The 23,623-nt window shown below is 39.1% G+C and overlaps 2 protein-coding genes across 7 annotated transcripts; one reads left to right on the top strand and one right to left on the bottom strand.

Moving 5' to 3' along the window:
• Positions 1-1,948: 1,948 nt before the first annotated feature.
• Positions 1,949-23,022, top strand: LOC128367087 (transmembrane protein 176B-like). 5 transcript variants are annotated; one of them, XM_053327886.1, is made up of 7 exons: positions 1,961-2,057; positions 19,101-19,283; positions 19,727-19,843; positions 20,346-20,402; positions 20,600-20,833; positions 21,194-21,314; positions 22,824-23,022. In XM_053327886.1, the coding sequence occupies exons 2-7, from the start codon at positions 19,119-19,121 to the stop codon at positions 22,832-22,834; spliced, it is 705 nt and encodes a 234-aa protein (XP_053183861.1). In that variant the 5' UTR covers positions 1,961-2,057; positions 19,101-19,118; the 3' UTR covers positions 22,835-23,022. The 5 variants fall into 5 exon arrangements, with proteins under 5 accessions (XP_053183858.1, XP_053183861.1, XP_053183859.1 ...); XM_053327884.1 differs by lacking the exons at positions 1,961-2,057; positions 19,101-19,283 and adding exons at positions 2,265-2,654; positions 3,244-3,438; XM_053327887.1 differs by lacking the exon at positions 1,961-2,057 and adding an exon at positions 17,808-17,881.
• Positions 12,535-17,453, bottom strand: LOC128367089 (uncharacterized). Of its 2 annotated transcripts, none has more exons than XM_053327890.1 (7): positions 17,377-17,453; positions 15,841-16,035; positions 15,287-15,400; positions 15,052-15,108; positions 14,597-14,821; positions 14,322-14,447; positions 12,535-13,433 (listed from the first exon to the last, which is right to left on the bottom strand). In XM_053327890.1, exons 2-7 carry the CDS (start codon positions 16,015-16,017, stop codon positions 13,368-13,370), a joined length of 765 nt encoding a protein of 254 aa, XP_053183865.1. In that variant the 5' UTR covers positions 16,018-16,035; positions 17,377-17,453; the 3' UTR covers positions 12,535-13,367. The 2 variants fall into 2 exon arrangements, with proteins under 2 accessions (XP_053183865.1, XP_053183864.1); XM_053327889.1 differs by having other exon boundaries at positions 14,327-14,447.
• Positions 23,023-23,623: the final 601 nt, after the last annotated feature.

Raw genomic sequence — 23,623 nt, 5'->3', positions numbered from 1 at the left:
AAGGGAGTAAATCTGCTGTTTTACAGTTTTAAACAAGTCACACATATTAACATTATAATGCAGACTGTTACAAACCCTGGTCACTTTTTAATTCTAAATACATGTCCTAAATAACTTCAAATAATAACCAGAATGTGAAAAAGTATATGTATTTACTTAAGATTATTTGATTCCTTTTACAAATCTGATTTATGTGAAATACAGTGGAGGAACTGTCACTTCGTACCAGGACATGCCTGCCCTGGATGAAGGGAAGAGAGCCTTCAATGCAAGGTAAATGGTGATCAGTTCAAAGACATTTATGTGCTCCTCCCACCAAGGTAGTTCCTACACTGCTCCCCACCCTGTCAGGGAGGCATCAATGGTCACCACCGTCCTCCTCAAAGGAATATTTCCAAGAGGAACTCCTTGGTGCGTCAACTGGGATGTTGAGTCCCACAATCTTTGCTGCACTCAAACCTTTGGAAATGATGTCAATGGCTGAAGGATCGCCATTATTAAGGGTCGATGCCCCCTCAAACTTTGAGGATCTGGGCTGGTTCTTCTGACTCAGCAGTGCCATCAGTCTTCCCACCACTTTAAAAAATGAGGGGAGTTTTGCGCATAAAGAGAGAGAGAGTCTGGATTATCAACATCCCTCTCTGGAATAAGGAGTCAACCTGTCAGGGGAGGACTCCTTTGAGTGCCCAGGCTCTGGTGTGGCTGTCATAGCAGGCCACTGGGCCTCCACCCTGCCCAATCTCTCTGACAGACCACATATGGTGGCTAGGATTTGCAATTGGGTGTCCTCCTGGCTATCCAGGCCTTCTGGAGCCTCCTGCTGCAAACAGCAAGAAACAATAGGGAAATAAAATAAATCAATACAAACAATAGATGATGCGACTTCTTTAACTTGCTTAACTTAGCTCTGTAGCTTTCCCTCACAAGGGAGAAAAAACTGTGAAAAAAGAACACTTACCAGGCGCTGCAGGTAATTACTACCAGGTACAACAGAGTATCAACTACCTGAAACAAGGAAAGAGGTTAATACGCTCCACCAGCAATTACAGCAATCAAATGCACATTAAACATGCTTAGGGAACAATCCACATACAGTCCTCAGGGACACAAGGCACCTCTACTGCAGTGATGGCTCGTTAATAGTGGAGTCCCACTTATATACAACTTACCTGCGCTCTCGGATGAAGTGAGTGAAGCAAAGAGGAAGAGGTACCTGAATGCTTTTATAGGCGGAGAGTCAACTCTCCTTAAGGTCAGTCAGACTTGTTGTATAATGGTCTTGAGGACAGGTAAATGATGACATCATTAAAGGTAAAGAACATGGTGACGGTCTGAGTGAGGTTGAAATATATCAAACTGAGGCAGATGGCAGAAGAACCAGACTGTAGCAATTGCAGCCTCACATTACTACCAGGTGAGCTCTCTGAACAAAGACATTCATTTGGAGTTTACAAGGAGACCAGATGAGTGACCAGTTATGTTTTTCATGATCAAAGTCAAGAGAGAGATACATTTAAAGGATGTCAAACACAAGCCTGCAAGCAGTTTCTGGAAAACAAAACTTAACAACCCATCAGTTTACCTCATCTTTATTTTCCTTGTGTGTTTAACTTGCCTTTTGCTGATTTATGGCACAATCTGTAGTCGCAGACTTCACAATTTGACTACTTTTAGACAGAAAAAGGGATCATCTTCACTTCATTTCCTGGCAGTGTGGGAAAATTCATTTTAATAAACATGTAATGAGATAAAATATATAGATTATAGAGGCCTAGTTGAACAATTATGAAAATGAAAGTGAAATAATTAGAAAACTTTTGTTGGAGGCTGATAAAAAACAAAATAAAACCTGCAAATAAAACCTCCTACCTGCAGCTCTGTATTTCTCCTTTAAGAAAAGCTCACAGCATAGTTTCCTTTTATTAGTGTTGATCTGGCTGATCATCAGGAGGAAGTTACGCAGCAGTTTGGCTCTGCATCGAAACAAACAACAATTGCGTAATAAAAACAGTTTTTATTGAGGTGTGTTTGCCTCTGTTTACAAAAAATACAGACAGGTAAGTATATTTTCTATACTCAAATCAGTTTGTAAAGTAACTATTAAAATAGTAGTCGATCCGTGATATACTGTCCTGTAGGCTACTGCTGCTTCACAGTGAGCACATTAATTTAATAATTAAATCAATTTAAAGTTGTGAATGGTTGAATATTATATAACTACAAAGTCATCAGAAGATAGCTGAACGTTTTAGCAACATATCAGGGTAGAAAACGTGTGCATCAGGCGGGTTTAAAACAATAAGACACAGTTAATACCGATCGATGGTGGGCGGATGATTTACATTAAATCTTAACACATAAAGTATTATGGACCAAAATGACGCAGCGCTGTCACTGTTGTCTGGGAGCTACATATTAATGCAAGTGTGATATTTTAAGGTGGAAACATCTCTAAAGTCAGTCCTGAGTTAAGATGTTTGTATCAAAGTATTGTTTCCAGTGTCCTCACTAATATCTTCCCACCACCGGCGGCAGTACTGAACACAGCTGCAGAACAAGCAGCACTCAGGGTTGCCAGGTCCGCGATAATCCTGCAAAATTGGGCTAATTTGGCAATGATAGCAGTGCTGTTGGACTTTAACGCAGTGAATAAGGTTTGACCGAAGTATGGTTTGAGTTTTGGTATTGTGCTAGTGTTTTTGGGATGGCTTTGATTGGCTATTTTGTCACACAGACCTGACAACCCTGACAGCACTAGTGTCTGTGAGTAAGGAAGAGGACTTTACACTTTACAACAGTTTATCAGATTTCCTCTCCCTGGTCATCTAACTCTAACTAGGCCTACTGAAACCTCAAATGAACTTCAGATATTTAAAATCAGGTTTTCACAAAATAACTGTGGGTTTACTTACATTGAAAACACATTTAAAGCAGATCTTTTAATAGCTAGTATGAACAGGTGAGGAAAACCTCTTTCACTGTTCATATTAACTCCTCCTGACTGCTTAAACAGAATTGTTTCCCTGCAAATCACTTCCACATTCACCAGAATATCCATTTCACACTGCTGTGGCTGCAAAATGGAGGAAGTTTCAATGTGAAACAGATTAGGGAGAGAATTTGACTTTTCAGATTGGTAAAATATGGCATGATTCCTTACTTTACAATTTGTCGAAATCAGTAACAGGAAGCTTAAGCCTATTCAGCAAATGTCAAGTTTCTATACTCTGTCTTCTCTTTCAGTCTCCAGGAGCGAGCAGGATGTCTGTGGGCATGACCAGGGCGGATGGGGTCACTGTGTTGACTTTGACCACAGACCCCAATAGTGCTTGTCCACCTCTATGCCAAATCTTCAAGGCCCTTTGCTACAGCCCCGTATGCTGCTCTGTGTCCCAGCAGCTGAGGAGTGTGCAGAAAACTTCTCAGTCAGCACTGGGGGTGAGTTACCATCTACTGTGTTTCAACTTTAACTTTAAAGTTAACATATTTTGCTCAGCAGTTTCCTTTCTCCTTTGAATTGTGATTTGATCTTTGAGTAAGATGTGGTTTAGTGGAATAATTGCTGTTACTCCAAATTTATTGCAGTGCACATAAAAGCTGCACATCATTTTCTCAATCACATCATATGTTTGTTTCCCCTACATATCAATATCTAAGAACGGTGCTGAGGAGACTTTTCCATTACACTGTCTCAGCTCTCCATGGTAGCTGTCTTAGAGCTTCAGCTGCTGTGTTTATGTAGGGATATTGGGAAAACGTTTACCTGGTTTATCGCCCTGGTTCATCGCCCTTATCATGGTCCACTGTCTCTTACTTACTGTCATAAAGCTACTTCCACTGTGATTAACTGGTTCCCAATTCCTGTTGTTATTTCACATCGCGAATCAATTCACAGGCACAGGTGCAGACGAACTGTTGATCATAATGTCCGCCAAAATGTATCCACCACAGATGATCTGGTATCTCACTACAATGATGGACTTCATGGACTGCTAAATACTTTTGCACCTCTGAAAAATAGGTCTGTTTCTTTTACCCACTCTGCTCCTTGGTTTACACCAGCACTACGCCAGCTCAAAACTAAAGGCTGTCATTTGGAGCGCCTTTATGTAAAAACCGGCCTTGCAGTTCACAAAGAAATGTATTATAATCACATACTTCAATACAAGAATGCTCTTTCTTCAGCCAAGACCACATACTACACAACCTTAATCAGGACAGCGGATGGGAACACTAGAGCCCTATTCTCCAGTATCAACAATATTCTGAAACCACCTGATGCTCTACCGCCTCACTTACTCACAGTTAAACAGTGTGATGCCTTCATGACCTTCTTCAATGCGAAAATCGAAAATGTCCACCAGACATTGACTGCTTCAAATAACTCTGCATCTTCTCTGCACTCTTGGCCTACATCTTCCTTCAGCTCTCTGCTCACCAGCGTCATACCGCCAACTGTCTCTGAAATAACTGGTCTCATCCATAAATCCGAAATCATCTACCTGCCAGTTAGACCCTCTACCTACCCACCTGGTAAAGGTCTGCCTACCTGCCCTGTCTGCGTTAATAACTGACATCATTCATTCCTCACTGACTGCTGGTGTTGTTCCATCATCAGTCATAAAGTCTGCCGCAATAACTCCAACACTCAAGAAACCTGGTGCCGATCCGAATGATTTGAACAACTTTCGTCCTTTCCTATTTCAAACCTGCCATTTCTCTACAAAATACTAGAAAGAACTGTTGCAGCTCAGGTCCACACCCATCTGTCTGACAACAATCTCTATGTACAACTTCAGTCAGGCTTCCATCCCCTCCACAGCACTGAGACAGCCCTAGTGAAAATCACCAATGACCTCCTGATGGCATCTGACTCTGGACTTCTCTCCATTCTGGTTCTCCTCGACCTGAGTGCAGCTTTCGACACTGTTTCTCATGACATCCTCCTGGACAGATTAGCCTCCATTGGAATCACTGACATCCCTCTGGCTTGGTTCAGATCTTATCTCTCTGGCCGCACACAATTTGTTCAACTCAAGAATCTGAGATCTGGCTCCTCTCCAGTCTCTAGTGGTGTTCCCCAGGGCTCTGTCCTTGGCCCCCTCCTGTTCATTATTTATCTTCTGCCTCTTGGTCACATTCTCAGGAAATTTGATATACAATTCCACTGTTACGCTGATGATACCCAACTCTATCTTTCCACTAAGCCTACTTCCACTCTGCCACCCACAGCGCTATCGTACTGCTTACTGGAAATTTAATAATGGTTCTCACTCAACTTTCTTAAACTCAACGGTGACAAAACTGAGGTCCTCCTCATCGGTACCAGATCAACCTTAGCAACACTCAACACTTTCTCCACGTCCATCAACAATTCCACTGTTCCTCCATCCCCTCAGGTAAAGAGCCTGGGTGTCATCCTGGACAGTAAATTATCTTTTGAAGCCCACATCAATAGCGTTACTCGGTCTGCATACTTCTATCTACGCGACATCAATCATCTCCGTCCCTCACGTTCACCAACCTACACCGCTGTCCTGGTAAACACCCTGATTACATCCCGTCTGGACTACTGTTACTCTCTCCTCTTTGGTCTTCCTCGGAAATCTCTTCATAAACTCCAACTGGTACAGAACGCATAACCAGAACTCCCTCTATTGAACACATCACTCCTGCCCTGCAGCAACTTCATTGACTCCCTATCAAATCCTGCATTGACTTTAAGATTCTACTCCTCACTTCCTTCACAACATGGCACCATCTTATCTCTCTGAACTTATTCACATCTACACATCTTCCCGAACTCTCTGATCCTCCTCTGCCAACCAGCTCTCTGCCCCATCTGCCAACTTAACTACCATGGGGCCAAGAGCTTTCAGCTGATCTGCCCCCCGCCTATGGAGCTCTCTCCCACCAGACATCCACACTTCTGAATCTGTCTCCACCTTTAAATCCTGCCTGAAAACGCACCTATTCAGAGTGGCATACTCTCTTTATCTTTGCACTAAATGTCTGATTTATATTGTTTTATGTACTGTTGTTGTGTTATATGTGCCTTGTAAGGAGTCCTTGAGTGCTTTGAATGGTGCCTTTTAAATAAAATGCATTATTATTTATTATAATTAAAACATCATGAACCCTCAAGAGAACGTAGTCCAATACAACTGTATGGTTTGACACCCACAGTGACACCTGATAACTGCAGTTATATAGATGTTTGTTCTTCATGATGTGTTTCTTCCTTGACAGACTCTGCACATTATGATTGGCTTGCTCAACATTGGCCTTGGAGTTGTCCTCTGGAGCGATCGTTTTAGCCCTTGGTGGATAATAGAGAGCATGTTTCCTTTTTGGCTTGGAAGCCTGGTAAGCAACTTAATGCTGGATATCTTCCCACCAAAATATGTTATTAAGTGGCATAAAATCCAACAAAGGCACGAGAACAATTACAACTTACTTGGAGCTGTTCAGTTGATTCCAAAGGGGACACACCTATCGGCTTTCTTGAATGGGACACACTCTGATCTCACTCTGAAATGTTAAATGTCACGAAATTCATAAAAGTCACAAACAGGATCATTGAATAGGTTGGGCATTGTTTCCACTCTACTCCAATTTGGTACATAATACAGCACAAAAATGCCTGTAGGTGCACATACCTGCAATATCATAAACAATACAGATGAATAAATACACATTTCACATCGCTCAATGTGGCTGTATCCAAGTGGAAAAGGTGCTATATCATCTGTAGCAACCATTAAAGAGATGTTAACATTCACCACAGCTTCTGCCCTACCTGCTGCTGTTTCATTAGTTGGTAGTTGGTAGAGACTCAGTGCCTTACCACTTTTGCCTCGTCACACCCTGCCTGTACTCCATTTAAGCAGGTTTTCAGAGAATGAATTTAAATGCTTAAAGTGATTGAAATTGACTGTTAGCACATATTTATGGAATTAGCTTACTGGGATGGCTCAAAAGACATTCACGGTTCCCTGACAAAAACACAATAAAACCCTGAATTTCATGTAGGGTCAGATTAGCAAATGTTATCATGCCAACACCCCAAACTAATTCCTCAAATGAACATTGTGCTGCTACACCTGCCTAACATCAGCATCTCAACATTGTAATTAAGCATTTAGCTAAAGTTCAAGATGTTCTTCTGATCTAAACCTAAGCATCTTTTGTCATTGACTTCTTTTTCTCTTTGTTCTCAGTTTAAATGAATACATTTCAGTTGTTTTGTCTCACGTAAATTTTCATTTTTGTGTGAAATTATGGCGGTTAAAGAAGTTATTTCTCTTTTTTCTCTTTTTTGTAGTTCATACTTTTTGGCATCACATGCATTTTGTCTGAGAAGTTTCCCAGTCGATGTCTGGTGAGTATACCAAGTTTATAACATCCTGACATTATATTAAAATGACTTCATTTATTTTCTTTTTTATTTCAAGACAAATAGCATGAATATATATGCCCACATTGTTTCACATGATTACTGCATATATTTCCACTGGACAGGACAGAATACAGGTTAAACCTGCCCCAAATTTTCTTGCTGTTAATTTCCTGGTCTGGTTTTGTATTATTTTCTTTCTTTAGGTCATCATCAACGTGATTCTGAATCTGGCAGGAGTTTGTTTTGCCATTGCAGGCATTGTACTGTACTCCATCAATATGGTAGAAAGTGGCAGATTGTGGTGGATGTGCGAAGATGACCATTATTATGACCATTATGACTACGAGTATGGCCATCATGCAAGGACGACAGCAAGTCCATCTCCAGAGAAGCTGATCATCCAGGAGAAATGTTTGGAGGCAAAAGCACTGATTCGTGTAAGTGTGGAAAAGTCACCTCAGCAGTCAAAATGTGACCCAGTTATATAAGTGATGAGAAGAAAAATGAAAGGCTTTTATTATCTCACAGGTCTTAAAAGAAATCAACCCACAATCAGTAAAATCTGTGCCATATGATCAGTGAATTGAAAGAAGATAACCGATAAATAGATAATTAGTTGCAGACTAAATAAAACCCAGTTAGGAATATAGAAGAAAACCTCATGTGACAGAAACGTATTAAGTAAGAACAAATTCTCCGATTGTATTGAAGTCTAAATAAAACAGAAAACGCTGCTTTTTGTGTCCCATCAGATGCTTAATAGAAGCATGAATGCTGTGATGATCTTCATGTCGGCTCTGGAGATCTTCCTCGTCATCAGCTCTGCTGTCATCGGGATCAAAGCCCTGAAGAGCAGTCAGAAGGGAGAAAACAAGGTAGAGTATGCAAAGTTACATTTTATTGTTGAATCTGTTTGCCCAGAAATACGACAGAGTATTTCCTCATTACATGAAGAAAAAAAAAGAAAAAAATTCCGGGACTAAATTAAACTCGACATGATGACTTTAAAGTCAGCACTTCGACATTAAACTCCAAATGTCGAGAATAAAGTTGAAATATCATGCCGACTTTAATCTCAGCATGTCGACATTTAAGTCGACATGTCAAGATTAAAGTCAAGGTTTCGACAATAAAGTTGGCATGTCATGTCGATTTTAATCTGGACATGACGACTTTATTCTTGACAAAAGTAGGAGAGAGCACGAGCGCTCCTCAGATGCTGAATCTGGACAGTCAGCCTCAGACGCAATCAGTTTTCCCACAAAAATGCCTCGTGTAGATGAATTGTTAAAACTGTACTTCAGAACCAGTTTTAGCAACAAAAAAATTCTCATTCTTTTAACGCAGAAGCACAATGTTATCATAAGTGTGAGAATGTTGAAAAGGTTGTGCCGAAAACTGTCTTTTCAGAAAGATAAACCATAAAAATTTGTAGGAAATGGCTGAATTCTTGCAAACTGAAATTGCTGGAACCGGGCAGATGCAAGGATATCGATGGTTCCACCTGCGTGCAGTACAGAGGGGTTATATTGTCGAGAATAAAGTTGACATGTCGAGTTGAATCTTGAAAAAGTTTTCCTCATGTGGCCCTAATACTCCGATTAGCTGTTCACATGCTCTTTTTTAAAATCTTGAGTTTGTATGCATGAATGAGGCTGTAAGGATGTGAACCTCTGGTAAAATCTCCAGTTTCTCCAGAAGGAATGTCCTAAATGGCCGTTAGTGATGCAGTGCAATGCAGCACACTGTTTTAATGCTCTATTTACTTCCTCTTCTTGCATTGGAAGCACATCATGAATGCAGAACAGTTGATTTATTAAAGTTGAAATGTCACCACAATAACCTAAAAAAGGAAGCAGCTGGCTGGAGGGAGATCGTCATGTAGCTAGTCAAGTTTGTGGTTAAGTTGCTGTTCCCATGTAACGAGATGCAGCGTGATAGTTGGACACTCACTTGCTGTTAGGACAATGTTGAACACTGTTTTTAAAACAAACATTTGCATAGTTTGCTGCCAAGTTGTAAATGATTTTATTAATGTTGTGAACTTTAAGATGTGGCCAAAATCAAAAGAGTAAAGTGGTCTACCAAAAATGTACACTAAAGTTAAAAGAATGATTCCCTTGTGTTTGAAAACAGTAGAGTGGTACAGTTCATGAATGTATGCAACATATTTTAAAGACTTGAATGTGTTATATGATTTACTGATGTTCTTTATTCTCTTTTAGAGCACTGATGAACCAGAACACTACAAACCACTTCATCTGTAACATCTGTAAGACTGTGCATTTACACCACTGACTGTAAACACAATCAGCCATAAGGTCAGGGGTATGTTTTCCATCAGGGGTTGCTTAAAAATATTTGCACTTATATTTTTGATAATAATCTATAGTAGATTGTATGTGCTGCTTTCCATATTATCCTCTGCTTTTTTAAACTGTTCCTGTTGATTATGAATTTCTGTGGCATGTGCCTTATAGTCAGTATGTGTGCAGTTGACATGAAGGTACCTGCATGTATAATGTGGTACTGTTTGACAGGGTTTTGGGCTTTTTGTTCCATATAATCATTCTGCTTATGAGATTAAGCCACATTTATTTCTATATATGAAACCTTAAAGGGAAATTTAATCAGTTTAATGACTAGTTGTGCTCTTTAATCACAAATTATCTCAATGGTTATAAAGAAAGGCTGTCATGTGAAGTGAAAAATTGAATTAAAGCCACTCTTTGCAAACTAGTGTCAATCCAGCTGATGTGAATGTCATTTTATCTGTACCAGAACGAATCCTTAAGTCCTTATTGGACTTAATAAACCAAACTTACATCTTTCTACATTGTAAACTGTCTTTGCTTATCAATAAAAATGTGACTTCTAAATGACTTAGAAGTAGATCAGGATCATAGTTGATTTATTTTACAGATGGAAATTGAGCGGTTTGAAGCTCCACCTCAACCTTCTGAATCAGGGTTGAATGGAGGTGTGTGGGGAAGTTGATTTGTGCTGTTGATCGTAACCACTGAGAAACAATGAGAAAGTATTGTGTGTTATTGATCTGATTCCCCGGCTTTCTGTCAGCGCTCCCTCACTTCATTGCTCCCTACCTTGCTCGACCACAGCTAACACAGCAGCGTCCTGTAGCCACTTACTGATGGAGCAACTCTGTCCCCCATTCAGTGTCCGGACCTTTTATACAGAACAGAATAAAGTTGCAGTATTCTCACATTTAACAGCAGTGTGACGAGAAGAGACAGCGAACTGTAGCAGAGGTTAACGTTAGCTGCTAATTTCTCCTCTCTATCAGCGGTGGCAAATATCTTGCACGTTCATATCTTTGTACCACAAAGATACAACAACGATATATCGTTCAGCCCTACTACACAGTTAGAGGAAAACTTGAAGGTGTTTTTCACAAAGAGAAATGAGATGTCCACAGAGTAGGGTTATGTCATCTGGGCTGGCCCGGATCTACCATGCGGGCTATCTCTCCCTCCATGATGGGAGAAAAACATTTTTTTCTTTTTCGCTCTTGATGTTGATTATTGTCGCTTTCATGAGAAGATATCAAGTCTCATGATTGGCTGTTTCATTTCTCATTTTAATGGCTGGGCACTGTGGTTATTGTTCACTTAGTGGAAAATGCACGGTGCCAGCTGTAACCAATAGACCAGTGAGGAAGCCAAAAGAAAAGGAAGAGAAAGAAGCTGCTGCAATAAATCCTGTGAAAATAGTTTTATAATTAAGGTGGATTTTCACGGCCAGGGTGGGTGACATGGGGTGGACATGATTTGTGCAGCGAGACGGTGCGGGGTGTCCATGAGCATCAGTGCCCAGGGGCCCATGGGAGTATTAATCCAGCCTTGCTTCTGGGGGATTAGAGTCATTTTACCTGAGAAAGGATGAGAACGGTGCTGTTAAAAGAGATTCACTCAGGTCATCAAGGCATAGTGAAATCAAAAGCCCTAGCTCACAAATATGTTTGGACCAACCTTGACTGTGATGTGTAACAAATCTGCAGGTTCCACTCCATCCATGGGAGTTTCCAGGTGAGTCCTGGAAGAGACTGCACAGAGACATTGCAGGACCTTTCCTGAACAGCACGTTCATGATTGTTGTTGACTTAACGCAAAGTGGTTGGAAGTGTTTTGCATGTCACTAATTACTTCAAAAAACAGTATCAACAAAAACATCACCATGACTGCACAGCCGCTGTTCCTTCGATGTGGATGATGCTGTGTACCTGCGTAGGAGGAGTACATGTGGATTCCTGGACTGGTGGTGAGACAGATGGGCCCAGTGTCCTATGAAGTCAGAGAGCAAGACTCTGACACAGTACACAGATGCCATGGAGATTAGCTTGGAGCTGGAGTCATTGCTGAACCTAATTCAGGTAGTACTGAATCACAGGCGGAACGGGCTCACGATGGCACTAAGCCCCAAGGAACTGTTGACTCTACCATGCAGCCATCGGTGCTTTTAGAGCCTGAACCAGTGACTCTGAGGTGCTCTACTCCAGTGTGTAAACCACCAAAGCCAGGAATAAGCACTGTAAACTGTTACACACATTAAACACTGACACTTTAATCACCTGAGTTGAACGGTTATAAAATGTATAGAAAAAGGAAAAAAAGTTCTTTAAGTTTGATAGAGGTTATCTTTTATTTTGTTAAATAGTTACTAGACAATTAATGGTAAGGGAAATTATGGGAACATGTTTATTAAAATTGCCATTTTTTATTTATTTATTTATTAGGGACTATATTTATTTATTAGCGACTACGGATGCAAATTAGCAGCTTTGCTATAATCCGGCATGTTTACAGAGATGTTTAAATAAAGCATTTATTATTATTATTATTATTATATGAGATGTTTTATGTGAAATGTCATTCTCTGCTGAGGGGGGATGGTGTGGTATATTGATCACATTATCATACAGTATGGCTGTTATGTTTACATATGCTTTTTGGATCTCTGTGAATACCAAGGTAAGATTAACAGACTAACAGTTCAGATGTTTCAAAACTGTAAATAAGCAGGAGTCACAGCGTTTCATTACCTGATGATCAAGTCCAACCAGGCGCGATATGTGTCAAGTACCAAGTAGTAAGACTCCAAAATACAAGGTGTGTAAGCACAAAATGTTAATTTATTTACAACTTGACTTAAAATTTAAAAAAAAAAGTTTTTTCCAAAATACAAAAATATATGAATGAAAGAATAACTATTTCAAAACTAGGACCCTTTAAATCACACTGAGGTCAACTGAAGAAACAGTGATCTATACTGAACTCAACATAACTGACCTGACAAATGACACATTAGGGGGATTTATAAACTGGTATATTTCCTGGCCAGAATACTTTCTGTGTGATAACATGATTAAAACGTCTTCTTCTGATACAGGTTCTCAGATTGATACCAAAAAAGGTAAAACTCAATCAAAAAGTACAGTGTATTCATATTGGTACAGATAAAATGACAGTCACATCAGCTGGATTGACTATACTGAGCAAAAAATGGCTTTAATTCAATTTTTCACTTCACATGACAGCATTTCTTTATAACCATTGAGATAATTTGTGATTATAGAGCACAACTAGTCATTAAACTGTTTCATATATAGAAATAAATGTGGCTTAATATCATAAAATAATGATTAAATAGAACAAAAAAAAAACGCCCAAACCCTGTCAAACAATACCACATTATACATGCAGGTACCTTCCTGTCACCTGCACACATACTGACTATAAGGCACATGGCACAGAAATTCATAATCAATAGGAACAGTTTAAAAAAGCAGAGGATAATATGGAAAGCAGCACATACAATCTAGTAAAGATTATAATCAAAAATATAAGTGCAAATATTTTTAAGCAACCCCTGATGGAAAACATACCCCTGACCTTATGGCTGATTGTGTTTACAGTCAGTGGTGTAAATGCACAGTCTTACAGATGTTCATTTAGACTACAGGGTAAGTGGTGACCTCTTCCACAGGTGGTTTGTAGTGTTCTGGTTCATCAGTGCTCTAAAAGAGAATAAAGAGTTTCATAAATCACATTCAAGTCTTTAAAATATGTTGCATAACGGGGGATTTAAATCTTGGGCTACGAAGGGACTGGGAAAAATAGGAGATCTTTACAACTCCCAAAAGGTGCTGATGACATTTGAAGAAATAGTTGATCAATTTAACATACCCAGCAATCATATTTTCAAATATCTGCAGTTGAGAAATTTCATTAGAACACAACAAAATCAAACATTAGGCATCTATGAAATGTCTACCATAGAAAAACTAGTGAACATAAATTGTTTAGGGAGGGGCTTCATTTCCAAGATTTATAAATGCCTGGCAGATGGATGTACAGAAACATCTGTAGGACGGCTGGGGGCATGGAGAGAGGATTTACAGGAGGACATCTCAGTGGAGGAGTGGGAAGAGGCATGTACTAAAGAACAATCGAGAACTACTAACACCTGCCAGAAATTACTGCAATACAACTGGTTGATGCGAATGTATATAACTCCAGAAAAGCTTAATAAATATAAAAGTGCTATTCCTGATATTTGAACCAAATGTGAGAAGGCAAAAGGTCCACATTTCTGGCAAGAAGTGAAACAATGTATTCAAAGCATGTTACAGATTCAAGGACCCTTAATCCCACAGATGTTTATATTAGGTTTGTATCCAGATAATTTGAAGATTTAAAAAAAAATTCCAGCTACATGGAGATCCCCCTCCAGCCAGCTGCTTCCTTCTTTAGGATATTGTGGTGAAATTTCAACTTAAATGAATCAGCTGTTCTGCATTCATGATGTGCTTTCAATTTTCATTTAGTTTTTCTTTGTTCTTGACCCCTCATCGAGCCAATCTTTTCTGGGCAAATGTAATTAAATAAATAAATATTTTGCATACTCTACCTTGTTTTCCCTTCTGACTGCTCTTCAGGGCTTTGATCCCCATGACAACAGAGCTGATGACGAGGCAGAGCTCAAGGGCCGACAAGATGATCAGCACAGCATTCATGCTTCTAATAAGCATCTGATGGGACACAAAAAGCAGCGTTTTCTGTTTTATTTAGACTTCAATACAATCGGAGAATTTGTTCTGTGAGATAATAAAAGCCTTTCATTTTTCTTCTCATCACTTCGGTCACATTTTGACTGCTGAGATTACTTTTCCACACTTACAAGAACCAGTGCTTTTGCCTCCAAGCATTTCTCCTTCATGATCAGCTTCTCAGGAGATGGACTTGCCGTCGTCCTTCCATAACGGCCATACCCGTAGTCATAACTGTAATCTCTGCACTTCCCCCACAACTCCCAATCTCTTTCTGCCAAACTGATGGAGTGCAGTACAATGGCTGTGATGGCAAAACCAACCCCTGCCAGATTCAGAATCACGTTGATGATGACCTAAAGGAAGAAAATAATCCAAAATCAGACCAACAGCACAAATTACAATCAAGAATATTTGGGGCAGATGTTTAACCTGTATTCTGTCCTGTCCAATGGAAATATATACAGCAATCATGTGAAACAATGTGGGCATATATATTCATGCTATTTGTCTTGAAATAAAAAAAAGAAAATAAATGAAGTCATTTTAATATAATGTCAGGATGTCATAAACTTGGAATACTCACCAGACATCGACTGGGAAACTTCTCAGACAAAATGCACGTGATGCCAAAAACTATGAACTACAAAAAAGACAAAAAATGACATTCATCATTTTACGTGAGATCAGAGTGTGTCCCATTCAAGAAAGCTGATAGGTGTGACTCCTTTGGAATCAACTGAACAGCTCCAATTAAGTTGGATTTTATGCCACTTAAGAACATATTTTGGTGGGAAGATATCCAGCATTAAGTTGCTTACAGATCCACCAAGCCAAAAAGGAAACATGATATCCATTATCCACCAAGGGCCATGACCGCACCAGAGGATGGCTGCAAAGGAAATGTTCAACCAGCCGACCATAATCTGCAGAGCCTGTAAAGGAAGAAACACAGTATGAAGAACAAGTGTCTATATAACTGCAGTTATCAGGTGTCACAGGTGGGTGTCTAACCATACAGTCGTGTTGGACCATGTTCTCTTGAGGGTTTAAATTTAATTTTCTAAATTTTCCTACATAAACATAGAAGCTGAAGATCTAAGACAGGTACAGCTACCATGCAGAGCTGAGACAGTGTAATGGAAAAAGTCTCCTCAGCACAGTTCTTAGATATTGATATGTAGCGGAAAAAAAACTTGAATATTATGTGATTGAGAAAATGATGTGCAGCTTTAATGTGCAGTGCAATAAATTTGGACTAACAGCACTTATTCCACTAAACCACATCTTACTGAAAGATCAAATCAGAATTCAAAGGAGAAAGGAAACTGCAGATGTTAACTTCAAAGTTGAAACACAGTAGATGGTAACTCACCCCCAGTACTGACTGAGACGTTTTCTGCTCCCTCCTCAGCTGCTGAGACACAGAGCAGCATACGGGGCTGTAGCAAAGGGCCTTGAAGATTTGGCATAGAGGTGAACAAGCACTTTTGGGGTCGGAGGTCAAAGTCAATATAGTGACCCCATCCGCCCTGGTCATGCCCACAGACATCCTGCTCGCTCCTGGAGACTGAAAGAGAAGAGAGAGTATAGAAACTTGAAATTTTGCTGAATAGGCTTAAGCTTGCTGTTACTGATTTCGACAAATTGTGAAGTACAGGATCATGCCATATTTTTCCAATATGAAAAGTCTTCCTGATTATTACTTTGTCTAATTTGCAGCCACAGCAGTGTGAAATGGATATTCTGGTGGTGAATCTTGGAGTGAATTGTAAACTCAAGAGCTTGTTTCCAAACCCTTCACTTGTATGTCGAACCTGGGTTTCAACTGTTTCAACTAAGGCTGTTAAAATCAACACGTACAATAATGTTTCATCAGTGTGTAACTATTATTATGATGAAAAGTACTGGTTGTGTTCATTATAAACTAAAGACATGGTTTTCAAAATAACCAGGCAGGTACAATCTAATGACACATGAGTTCAAGCTGCAGTACATCAACTTTAGGATTCAGCCTTTTGTAGAGATTTACACACACTAAGAAAAAAAAGTCAGGATATTTTCAGCTGCACTGATTAAGAATCCCACAACCTCCTGGCTGCTCAATCCTAAATGTTGGAGTATTTCCTTTATTAAGAGGCAGGCTTGCTGGTGGGTTTTTGATAAAATGATTCATAACGTGAGTAGTTATATAGGGTTCACAATTTTTCCAAGTGTGTTTTAAAAAGAACAGTCTGCTAATATGAACAATGAAAGAGGTTTTCCTCACTGTAAACATTCCTCCTGTATATACTAGCTATTAAAAGATCTGCTTTAAATGAGTTTTGAATGTAAGTGATGGGGGGAGGGGGGTCCCAAGTGCACAGTCCCAAGTGCTGGCAGGGTTGCCAGGTCTGTATCGAAAAAACAGCACAATACCAGATATCAAAACATGCATCTGTCAAACTTTATTCCCTGCGTTTAAAATCCACCGATATCATTGGCAAATTAGCCCAATTTTGCAGGATTATCTCTGACCTGGCAACCCTGAGTGCTGGTTGATCTGCAGCTTTGTGGTCAGTGCTGCCGCCGGTGGTGGGAAGATATTAGAGGGGCGTGAGTTTATTATTGATACTGGAAACAACAGTTTGACACAAACATCTTAAATAAGGACTGACTTTTTTGGGATAATTTATCAGCCTCCAACAAAAAAAGTTTACTTATTATTTCACATTTATTTTCATAATTTGTTAATGTTACAACCGAGCTCGCAATAACATAAAACCAGATGTTGTGGTGGAAATATAAATGATTTATTCACCACTGAGGAAACGGAGGAAGTTGGAAAGGGGGGAGAGGCAGGTGAATGCTGCTCAAATCAACAAATAAATATAAGTCTGTCTAATAAGGAAAACAATGAAAATAAACCTACCTAACTCTCGTCTAGTGGTGAAAGTAAAACAAACACAATGGGAGTAGCATCCCTACTCCTGGTGAAGTTTACTGAGGATAACACGATAACGGTCACTGAACTTCTCAACTGTACTGCGCCATCACAATAATACAGGTCAATGCGCATGCGTGACTTGCAGCTCCAGACTGTTATTACTGATAACAGCCTGGAGCTGTAAATTGCGCACAAATTATGAAAATGAATGTAAAATAATTAGAAAACTTTTTTTGGAGGCTGATGAAAAATAAAATAAAACATTATTAAGCAGTGAGGGGAATTCCTCTCTACAGCTTTGTATTTCTCTGTTTTACCATTAAGAAGCGCTCACAGCAGAGTTCACGTTTATTTGTGACACTGCCAGATGAGGAGGGAGTTCTTCCGGCAACAGTTTGGCTCTGCTCCCATCCTCCAAACAACAACTGCGTAACAAAAACAGGAGTTTTTTTGGGGGGGTGTTTGCCTCTTTTTACACAGACACATGTAAGTATGTTTTCTATACTTGAATCCGTTTGTAAAGTAACTATTTTCCTGCCCTGTTGCTTTATAGTGAACACATTCATTTAAGCACTCATTACATTTGTGAATGTGTCAAAACAATAAGAAACACAACTAATACCGTGAAGTAGCCTAAATATTATGGGCCAAAATGACGCAGATTTTTTCCCCCTGCTCACCGTAATGCAATTGTGATATTTCAAGGGGGAAAACATCTCTAAAGTCAGTCCTTAGTTAAGATGTTTGTGTCAAATTATTGTTTCCAGTATCAATAATAAACTTTCACGCCTCTCTGATATCTTCCCACCACCGGCGGCAGCACTGAACACAAAGCTGCAGATCAACCAGCACTCAGGGTTGCCAGGTCAGAGATAATCCTGCAGAATTGGGCTAATTGGGCTAATTTGGCAATGATAGCAGTGCTATTGGATTTTAATGAGTTTTGACTGGCTATTGTGCTGTTTCAAAGTTGATCTTATAATAGCTAGTATGGACAGATGTTTACAGAAAGAAAAACTAGCTCCTGACTGTTCTTTTTAAAACACACTTGAAAAACTGTGAATCCTGACTACTAACGTTATTAATAATGTTATCAAAAACCCACCAGCAAGCCTGCTTCTTAATAGAGGAGACACTCCAACAATTTAGGATTGAGCAGCCAGGAGGTTGTGGGATTTAAAAGAAAAGAAAAATCTTAATCATTGCAGCAGAAAATAACTTTTTTTTCTTAGTGTGTGTAAATCTCTACAAAAGGCTGAATCCTAAAGTTGATGTACTGCAGCTTGAACTCATGTGTCATTAGATTGTACCTGCCTGGTTATTTTGAAAACCACGTCTTTAGTTTATAATGAACACAACCAGTACTTTTCATCATAATAATAGTTACACACTGATGAAACATTATTGTACGTGTTGATTTTAACAGCCTTAGTTGAAACAGTTGAAACCCAGGTTCGACATACAAGTGAAGGGTTTGGAAACGAGCTCTTGAGTTTACAATTCACTCCAAGATTCACCACCAGAATATCCATTTCACACTGCTGTGGCTGCAAATTGGAGAAAGTAACAATTGATTAGGGAGAGTTAGACTTTTCAGATTGGTAAAATATGGCATGATTTCTTACTTTACAATTTGTCGAAATCAGTAACAGCAAGCTTAAGTCTATTCAGCAAAATTTAAAGTTTCTATACTCTCTCTTCTCTTTCAGTCTCCAGGAGCGAGCAGGATGTCTGTGAGCATGACCAAGACGGATGGGGTCACTATATTGACTTTGACCTCTGACCCCAAAAGTGCTTGTTCACCTCTATGCCAAATTTGCTGCAGCCCCGTATGCTGCTCTGTGTCTCAGCAGCTGAGGAGGGAGCAGAAAACTTCTCAGTCGGCACTGGGGGTGAGTTTCCATCTACTGTGTTTCAACTTTAAAGTTAACATATTTGGCTCAGCAGTTTTCTTTCTCCTTTGAATTCTGATTTCATCTTTGAGTAAAATGTGGTTTAGTAGAATAAGTGCTGTTACTCCAAATTTATTGCACTGCACATTAAAGCTACACATCATTTTCTCAATCACATCATATTCAAGTTTTTTTCGCTACATATCAATATCTAAAAACTGTGCTGAGGAGACTTTTTCCATTACACTGTCTCAGCTCTGCATGGTAGCTGTACTTGTCTTAGAGCTTCAGCTGCTGTGTTTATGTAGAAAAAATGGGAAAACGTCACAAACCCTCAACAGAACGTGGTCCAACACGACTGTATGATTTGACACCCATAGTGACACCTGATAACTGCAGTTATATAGATGTTTGTTATTCGTAATGTGTTTCTTCCTTCACAGGCTCTGCAGATTATGGTCGGCTGGCTCAACATCGGCCTTGGAGTCGTCCTCTGGAGCGGTGGTGGTGGCCCTTGGTGGATACTGGAGAGCATGTTTCCTTTTTGGCTTGGTAGCCTGGTAAGCAACTTAATGCTGGATTACAACTTAGGGCAATTACAACTTAATTGGAGCTGTTCAGTTGATTCCAAAGGGGACACACCTATCAGCTTTCTTGAATGGGACACAATCTGATCTCACTTTAAAATGTTAAATGACACGAAATTCATAAAAGTCCCAAACAGGATCATTGAGTAGGTTGGGCATTGTTTCCACTCTACTCCAATTTGGAACATAATACAGCACAAAAATGCCTGTAGGTGCACATACCAGCAGTATCATAAACAATACAGATGAATAAATACACATTTCACGTTGCTCGATGTGGCTGTATCCAAGTGGAAAAGGTGCTATATCATCTGTAGCAACCATTTAAGAGATGTTAAAATTCACCACAGCTTCTGCCCTACCTGCTGCTGTTTTATTATGAGTTGTTTTGTCTCACATGAATTTTCATTTATGATTTGTGTGAAATTGTGGTGGTTAAAGGTGAATTGTTTTCTCTGTTTTCTCTTTTTTGTAGTTCATAGTTTTTGGCATCACGTGCATTTTGTCTGAGAAGTTTCCCAGTCGATGTCTGGTGAGTATACCAATTTAATAACATCTTGACATTATCTTTAAATGACTTCATTTATTTTCTTTTTTATTTCAAGACAAATAGCATGAATATATATGCCCACATTGTTTCACATGATTACTGCTCCAAATTTTCTTGATTGTAATTTGTGATGTTAATTTCCTGGTCTGATTTTGTGTTGTTTTTTTTTCTTCCTTTAGGTCATCATCAATGTGATTCTGAATCTGGCAGGAGTTGGTTTTGCCATCACAGCCATTTTTTTATCCTCCATCAGTGTGACAGAAAGAGGCTGGGACTTGTGGGGGATGTGCGGAAATTACCGTTATGACTACTATGACTACCGATATCACCATCATGCAAGGACGACGGCAAGTCCATCTCCTGAGAAGCTGATCATCCAGGAGAAATGCTTGCAGGCAAAAGCACTGATTCTTGTAAGTGTGAAAAAGTGAAAATGTGACTCAGTTGTATAAGTGATGAGAAGAAAATGAAAGGCTTTTATTATCTCTCATCTCAGTTTTTAAATGATATCACTCCTTAAAATGAGATTACAAGGATAAAAAACAATCAGTAAAATCAATGCCAAAATGATCAGTTAACCGAAATAATAGATAACAGATAAATAGATAATTAGTTGCAGACTAAATAAAACCCTGTCAGGAATATAGAAGAAAACCTCACGTGACAGAAACGTATGAAGTAAGAACAAATTCTCCGATTGTATTGAAGTCCAAAGAAAACCGAAAACCTGTTTGAAGAGTTAAAAGGTAACGCTGCTTTTTGTGTCCCATCAGATGCTTATTAGAAGCATGAATGCTGTGCTGATTGTCATATCAGCCCTTGAGCTCTGCCTCGTCATCAGCTCTGTTGTCATGGGGATCAAAGCCCTGAAGAGCAGTCAGAAGGGAGAACAAGGTAGAGTAAATAAAATTACATACACATACACACATACATACATACATACATACACAATAACAACGAACAAATTACAAAGAAAAACTAAATGAAAATTGAAAGCACATCATGAATGCAGAACAGCTGATTCATTTAAGTTGAAATTTCACAACAATATCCTAAAGAAGGAAGCAGCTGGCTGGAGGGGGATCTCCATGTAGCTGGAAGTTTGTGGTTAAGTTGCTGATGTATTGTTTTTCATTTCCAGTAAAGAAACATCTAAATAAGACTTTTTCTGTTGAACTTAGAGCAGCAAGTAGTCATCTTTTTTTTTTTCTTTTTTTTAAAAAGATTTCTTTCTGGCATATATATCCCTTTATTTATTTAGCAGTAGACAGACAGGGAACATGGAAGAGAGAGGGGGGTGTGACATGGCTGGGATTCAAACCGGGGTCAGCTGCGTACATGGCATGCGCTCTAACCACTCGACCACCTGTGTGCCCAGTACAGTTTTAACTCGAATGGTTTGCTTACATGAACTATCAGAAGTGCATATTTATCAGATTGTCGGCAGAGAGCGTCCCATGTAACGAGATCCAGCGTGATAGTCGAACACTCGCTTGCTGTTAGGACTCTTTTTTTTTTTGTATAGTTTGCTGCTGATGGGAAAATACAAATCTCTTATATTCATTTTGTGTTCCTATAACCAGTAATACCAATGTCTTATATTCATTCTTACATTTGTATAATCAGTTTGCAGCATTATATGCAGCTTATTGGTGATTGTACTTTAATGCATTATATTAGTATGTGTTAGAATAGTTAGCGTGACTATTTTTATGACCATAGTAATGATTAAAAGTGTATGCATTATAGTTTGCATTGCACACTTGTAGAGAAGAGTTATTGTGCTTGTGTTTGTAAGAGGCCACAGTGCACTTACTGGGTGCTGGACCACATTAGGAAGTCAAGAAGCTGATATTTGCTCTTTGCTTGCTGCAGCATCATGTGTTATGAACTGTTTTGACTAAGAGAATGTGAAGGTCGCAGTAGTGGGAGAGACTCGACGGCGCAGGATGGCTCCAGAGGGAAAACAGGCCACCACCTAGCGCACCGATAACACTTGTTGATAAAGATGATTTGTTACTTTTGTTAGCTATAAAGCTTGTACTCAGAGGACGGCCCTCTGAGCATTCTCTGTCCGCTGTTGGTAGCGGTGGATCTGTTGATTTGCTCCTTCTTGCAAGAGTAAAAGCAACTTTGACTTTTGGACTTGGTTTCAGCCTCAGTCTTGTATTTAATTTTTCTATCAGCTGCCAAGTTGTAAATGATTTTCTTAAGGTTGTGAACTTTAAGATGTGGTCAAATTCAAAAGAGTAAAGTGGTCTACCAAAAATGTACACTAAAGTTAAAAGAATGATTCCCTTGTGTTTGAAAACAGTAGAGTGGTACAGTTCATGAATGTAAGCAACATATTTTAAAGACTTGAATGTGTTATATGATTTACTGATGTTCTTTATTCTCTTTTAGAGCACTGTTGAACCAGAACACTACAAACCACTTCTGGAGGAGGTCACCACTTACCCTGTAGTCTAAATGAACATCTGTATGAAAGAACATTTTAACATTTTGCATTTGAGTGTCTGTTAGGAACAAGAGAAATTGATAACTGAAAGACTACAGTATTTTTATTTTTATTATTATTATTTCTGTGTGGTTATGTGTGTACATATGTATATATAAGTATGTGTGTCTATGTATATATGTAAGTATATGTATATGTGTGTATGCATAGGTTTTTCTTTTTTACTTTATTATGTTGTGTTGTTATATTTTGTATTCATTGTGTTATTTTATGCTTATGGTCAGACATCAGGAAGAATAGCTTCATCAGGGCTGCAGCTAATGAGGATCCTAATAAAACTAAACTAAACCTTCATACAGCTGATTCAGTGACAATGTTCATCCGGTGATTCCTACATGTTTCACTCCTGAGTTGTTGTGAAATCTCCAAAGTGAATCAATGTGTGTAATGTTTAGGAATCTCATAATTATAAGTAATCTACTTTTGCACCCCTGCAACTGTGAGAGCCACTTGATGGAAATGGATTGAATGGAAAAAAGATGCAAAAGAAATATTTCAACATCTTTTCATTTTGTTGGTGTTTTCTGTCTTGTCATCGTCATGTGTGGTTGGACTTGATCGTCATGTCAGCATGGGAATGAAACGCTGTTGCTCCTGCTTATTTTACAGTTTGCCCACAGCTGGACTGTTCATCTGCTAATCTGGAGTAAATTTGGTTCAATTTTTATGAAGTCATTGAACTTCA

This window comes from Scomber japonicus, chromosome 10 (assembly GCF_027409825.1).
Source record: "Scomber japonicus isolate fScoJap1 chromosome 10, fScoJap1.pri, whole genome shotgun sequence".
Lineage (NCBI taxonomy): Eukaryota > Metazoa > Chordata > Actinopteri > Scombriformes > Scombridae > Scomber > Scomber japonicus.
The sequence above is the reverse complement of the archived record's forward strand: the minus strand, read 5'-3'. Positions and strand labels throughout refer to the sequence as shown.